At 40.9% G+C, this 5,921-nt stretch overlaps 1 protein-coding gene across 2 annotated transcripts; it reads right to left on the reverse strand.

Annotated features, from left to right (window-relative positions):
* Positions 1-525: 525 nt before the first annotated feature.
* LOC145423680 (uncharacterized) lies at positions 526-1,965 on the reverse strand. 2 transcript variants are annotated; one of them, XM_080296389.1, is made up of 3 exons: positions 1,807-1,965; positions 1,587-1,662; positions 526-1,252 (listed from the first exon to the last, which is right to left on the reverse strand). In XM_080296389.1, the coding sequence occupies exons 1-3, from the start codon at positions 1,902-1,904 to the stop codon at positions 581-583; spliced, it is 846 nt and encodes a 281-aa protein (XP_080152515.1). In that variant the 5' UTR covers positions 1,905-1,965; the 3' UTR covers positions 526-580. The 2 variants fall into 2 exon arrangements, with proteins under 2 accessions (XP_080152515.1, XP_080152514.1); XM_080296388.1 differs by having other exon boundaries at positions 1,380-1,662; positions 1,807-1,964.
* Between the last annotated feature and the right edge of the window lie 3,956 nt (positions 1,966-5,921).

Here is a 5,921-nt window from a genome sequence, read left to right on the forward strand (position 1 = left end):
GAAAACAAAAATGTCAAAAACCATTGCTATTCTCTATAAAACAAAGCATGTCCTGAATAAAAAATCGTTATACACACTTTATTGTACTCTGTTGCTTCCATATATGACTTACTGTCTGGAGATATGGGGTAATGCATATAAAACGAACACTCTTCCTATTTTCAAGTTACAAAAAAGACCGGTGTATTACAGTTTTTCTCGATTGCTAAAACACGTTTCTTGAAACTATGCCTCATATTCTCACAACAGTAAACACAAATCCATAACATCTCACTCAATTTCCCAAACATCCTATTTCCAGGTCAAAATGAAGCTCTACACTCAAAACTATTCACTCTTGCTGAAAAACCAAACTTTGCCCTCAGACATCAAACACAAGCCTTCAAAACACACACACTACAACAGAGTTTTGCACACTGGTACAATTAATTCAAAACAATAGTTCCAAAACAATTAGGTTGCTTATGGTTCTCCCCTTCAAAAACCTTTTCACATGATAAACACAAAAGACGCAACCAATGTATGTACAGTGGCACATTTTTATTCATGTACTATACAGTACAACACACACCAAAAAACATTATTCCACCTCAGCATCTTGTCTTTGGTCTGGGTCAGGCCAGAGAATCTCATCCACATCACAGGCTATATTGGCCCTAGCCAGGCAGCGGGGGTAAAATCCTCTTGCATGCCTGATCCACCCCTGGCATGCATCTACTGATATGTCTAGGCAGGCTTCTTCCATGGCCTGAAGGAGGTGAACACGGACATAAGGTTCTCGGTCATACACTTTCCACCGCCATGCCGAAAATAACTCCTCTATCGGGTTTAGAAAGGGAGAGTATGCAGGCAGAAAGATATTAGAAAACTTTGGGTTATTGGTAAACCAGTCACGAACCAGAGCAGCGCGATGGAAGCTGACGTTATCCCACACAACAACGTAGTGAGGCTGCTCTGGCTGTGCTGGTTCCCTGTAGTCCAGCTGGAACATATGTTGTCTTAAACCATCAAGAAAAGCAAGGAGAAGCATAGTGTTATAGGGTCCTAGTACGGCATGGCGGTGGAGTACCCCTCGTTGGCTGATGGCTGCGCACATAGTGACATTCCCTCCACGCTGACCAGGGACATTTACAATAGCCCGATGGCCAATTATGTTCCTCCCCCTTTTCCTTCTTTTGGTCAGGTTAAAACCTGCCTCATCCACAAAGATTATTTCATGGGGAACAGGCCGTCCTTCAATCTCAAAGATTCTCTGCAAAACACATAACACAGTAGAGTCAATCGGTACCCTGAACCACAGTTCAAGAGTGCTGAAATGGCAGCATAAACTGCCATGCTGTGATGGTACACAATACTTTATACAGTATCAAAACTCATACCTGAACATATTCCACACGTTGGTTTTTCACTCTGTCAGAGTTTCGTTCGAAAGGGACTCGGTATGCCTGTTTCATCCGGAATTGATTCTTTCGGAGGATGCGGTTAATTGTGGAGAGGCTGATGGCATTTATGCCTCGAAAAAGATGATCATCCTCAATCACTCTCCTTTGAATCTCTTGCAGGCGGATTACATTATTTGCAATTACCATGTTTACAAGTTCCCTCTCTTGCTCCTCCGACAAAAGCCTTAACCTGCCTCCACCAGGTGGTCGTCTCTGTGTCCTACAAAAATAGAAGCACTCATTACTGTAACTGTCACACATTCTTTTTACAGGAAAATAATGGAAACATACTGAAACTCAAGAAACATAAGTTCAGTAACTTAAAAGTTACTGTACAAAGCAGTCTTACTGCAAGTACACCTACCTGTTTTCCTCCCTGAAGGTTCTGATGATGGAGGCAACAGTGAAGCGACTCAAATTTGGTTGTACTCGTTGCCCAGCCTCCCTCATGGACAAGGACATGGTCAACTAAAGTGGCTCGAATTTCATCCGAGACTGACTGTCTTCTTGCCCTTGCTCGTCCCCTTCCTTGTCGCCGTCGTTCTCCACCTCCACCTCCTTCACCACGTCCTCCTCCTCCTCCACCTCTCCCTCCTCCTCCACCACCTTCCTGTTGTCCTAGACCACCTCCTCCTCCTCTTTCACCACGTCCTCTTCCTCCACCTCCTCCTCCTCTTTCACCACGTCCTCCTCTTTCACCATGTCCTCTTCCTCCACCACGTCCTCCTCCTTCACCACGTCCTCTTTCTCCACCACGTCCTCTTCCTTTGCATCTCTTTGGATCCATTGTTTCAAACCTGAATGAGCTGACTTTGGCCCTTTTATCTATCCATCGAAGGTTCTGATTGGTGTGTGATAAATTTTGACTCCTAGTGTTTCCACCTGGTTAATTGTGTGCTAATTGAGCTCAAGCTATGCTGACTTAAGTTAACATTATTGAATGCTAGTGCTTTCTAAATGACTACATGGTGTAAGCACTGAAAAATGTAGGGATTTGTGTGTAGAGTTTTGCAGTAACAGTTCACCAAATTTGACTCATGTGTCAAAGCAGGGAATAGTGTTTATAGTTCAGGGAAATGGGTGAGCTTTTTGAAAAATAGCGTTACGGTTTTGAAATTTTAGTTTAAAAGCCTGGTTATAGTGTTTAAGCAATCGAGAAAAACTGTAAAGTAAAAGCCAAAACCTCAGCTCTCCGTGGGTCTAGACCCGGAGTGGGCAACTCCAGGCTTCGGGGGCTGGTGTCCTGCAGGTTTTAAATCTCACCTGTCCTGCAGGTTTTAAATCTCACCTTGGGTCAACACACCTGAATCAAATGAGTCGTTCGTTACCAGGCCTCTGGAGAACTTCAGGACATGTTGAGGAGCCCACCCCTGGTCTAGACAAAATGTCAGCGGGGCAGCAGAGTCACACCGTGCTCCTGTACTAAGGTTGCTTATGCAAACAGCTGATTATGAACCATGCTCTGGTGAAAACATCTTCTAGTAGCTCCTTTTAACAGTGGACAGTGAAGCCAACGTGGAAGTGACTAAAAAAAAATAAAAAAATAAAAAAATAAAAAAAAGTTACAAAAAAGAGCTATAAGAATTATAAACCAATCAAACTATATAGAACCAACTAACATTTTGTTTATTAATCTGAATACCCTGAAATTTTATGATTTAGATGAACATAAAATGGCACAGATAATGTATAAAGCACAAAATAACTTGCTTTGCCGCAGTACTCAGAAGCTGTTTAAAGTCAGAGAGAGTCAATAAGACTTAAGGGGAACAGATTTCTTTAAAAAAAAACAAGATGAGGACAAATATAAAGCAGAGATGTGTTTCTGTTGGAGGAGTTAACCTGTGGAATAGTTATGACAGTGATTTTAAAAGGTGTAGTTCATTTTCCTTGTTTAAAAATATGTTTAAAATAGAGTATTAGAAAAATATATATATCAAGAATGAAAAGAGCAAAAAAAAAAAAAAAACCCAAAAAAACTCTTGATTCTTTTGCTTTGATGTAGTTACTTATCTAAGGCGGAAAGTTTTTTTTTCTTGTTTGTTTGTTTGTTTGTTTGTTTGTTTGTTTGTTTTGTTTTTGCTTTGTTTTATTATTTGCTTCGAGCCCTGTGTACAGGAGCTGCATGCAAAAAGATCTTTTGTTAAAAGGGTTGGCGTAATAAGCAAATGCTTCAGCCAATACCTTTTGATTAGCCTTGTCTCGTGCTTTCTTGCTTTGTGGTAGATCTTTGTTCTGTATTCACTGAGATATTTGAATGCTAATCAATAAAATCAAAATCAAATCAAAAAAATCATATTACTAACATCTTTTTGTCAGGTACTACAGCACTCTTTCAGGGGTCTAGCGGAGTCCATGCTTCGACAAGTAAGGGCTGTTTTCCCATATCAGTATCACTTAGCAATTTAATTCCTTATTGATTCTCTTATCGATTCTTATTGGGTTTTCATTGGCTCCACCATCACTAAGCAGCGTATCAAAGACATTACTAACATGCAAATTAATTGCATGCTGTGTGTTCAAATGTTTGTACATGTTGGAGGGATTTCCCCCCTTTGTTAAAAGGTGAAAAAACAAAACATTGTCCGTATCCCTGCTGTAGAATGCACCACTGTTTTCCTCCTCTGGCACACAACTGAAATCTGTTAATTGTACAAGTGCGATAGTAACCGATAGGCACAATCCAAAGAACTGAACTACTGAGAACCAGTTCTCTGAAAAAAATCCTCCCTACATGCAGAGAAATAAATTGACTTTTACGGTATCTCTATATCTGAGACTGGCTTCAAGGAGCCCCTAACTTGTAGCTGTGTTTTATTATTTTCATATCTGACTAATGTGAAAATCTCCACAGAATGAGAACACCAGATGATGGCTCAAAAATAAACTGTTTACTTTCATGGTAGCATACATGTTCACCAGTTCACCTATGTCCTATCTAGAGTTGGTTTTGATTTCATCTACATGAAACTAGTGTCGCGTTTAAAACAAATAATCTCTGCCTTCCCCCCTTCGTTCTTTTCAGGTACTCCTATCAATTGCTTTGGTGTTTGTGCTGTGCAGCACTTTGGTGCATCTTGTTGGCTGTAAAGTGCCATATAAATAAAGTTGACATTGACAATGACTTTGACATTTTAAGAGTACAGTGGTTGTTTTTTTCTATAGCTGTTTTCTAAACAGGTAAAATTTAAGCAGACCAAAGCCTTTGGTCCTAACTCAAAATATTTTGAGAATAAGCAAATGAATGTTGAGGTCAGCAAAAGAGCAACAGTAGAGATAAATGTAAATAATTGCTTTATGCAAAAAAGGAAAGAAGCCTAACAGGCTGTGCAAGTATTCCTGTCTTTGTCCAATGTGATGAAATTCAAAACAATGACACAAAAGAATTAGAATAGAATTAGAATTCAACTTTATTGTCATTGCACATGCACAGGTACAGGGCAACGAAATGCAGTTTGCATCCATCCAGAAGTGCTTAGTGATATAGATATATTACAATATATATTAGCAATAATATAGATATGTAAGTATATTACAGAAATGGGTCTATTATGGTATGTTATAATGTACACGGTATGAAGTATGTTGTGAATATTCTATAACTATAAGTATGTACAGGCTGTAGTGAGTACAAGCTATGTACAGGATATGGACAGGATATAAATATGAAAAACTATACAGAATATGAAATAAATAACTTTACAGGAATCTGAGATATACAGCTATACAGAAATGGGAACTATGCAAGTTGTAAACAGTTGTAGGGTTAAAAATTATCGTATGTACAGAATGATTATTACAGAGCTATACAGTAGTGCAGTTAAGGTAAGTGAGGGTGTGGATAATTTCTACAGAGGCTATATAAAGTGCTAGTGGTTGTGAGTGGTGGTTCACTCCATGTTATTATTGTGTGTTTGAGGGTACAGTTGTCCACTGTGTGTGTGTGTATGTTCAGTCCATGAGTTAACGTGGGTCAGATGTCAGGAGGCAGAGTTCAGGAGTCTGACAGCTGTGGGGAAGAAGCTGTTCCGGTACCTGGTGGTCTTAGTCCGGAGGCTCCTGTAGCGCCTCCCAGAGGGCAGGAGGGTGGAGAGTCCATGTGATGGGTGACTGCGGTCTCTGATGATTTTCCCAGCCCTTTTCAGACACCGCTTCCTGTAGATGTCTTTTATGGCAGGAAGTGGTGCTCCGGCGATGCGCTGGGCAGTTTTCACGACCCTCTGCAACGCCTTCCGGTCCGAGGCAGAGCAGTTCCCGTACCAGACTGTTATACAGTTGGTCAGGATGCTCTCGATGGTGCAGCGATAGAAGTTCACCAGGATGTCTGAGGACAGGTGGTTCTTCCTCAGAGTCCTCAAGAAGAAGAGGCGCTGGTGAGCCTTCTTGACCAGCTTGGAGCAGTTGGTCGTCCAGGTGAGATCCTCGGAGATGTGGACTCCCAGGAACTTGAAGCTGCTCACACGCTCCACAGCCGTCCCC

The sequence above is a fragment of the Astatotilapia calliptera genome, chromosome 22, assembly GCF_964374335.1.
Source record: "Astatotilapia calliptera chromosome 22, fAstCal68.1, whole genome shotgun sequence".
NCBI lineage: Eukaryota > Metazoa > Chordata > Actinopteri > Cichliformes > Cichlidae > Astatotilapia > Astatotilapia calliptera.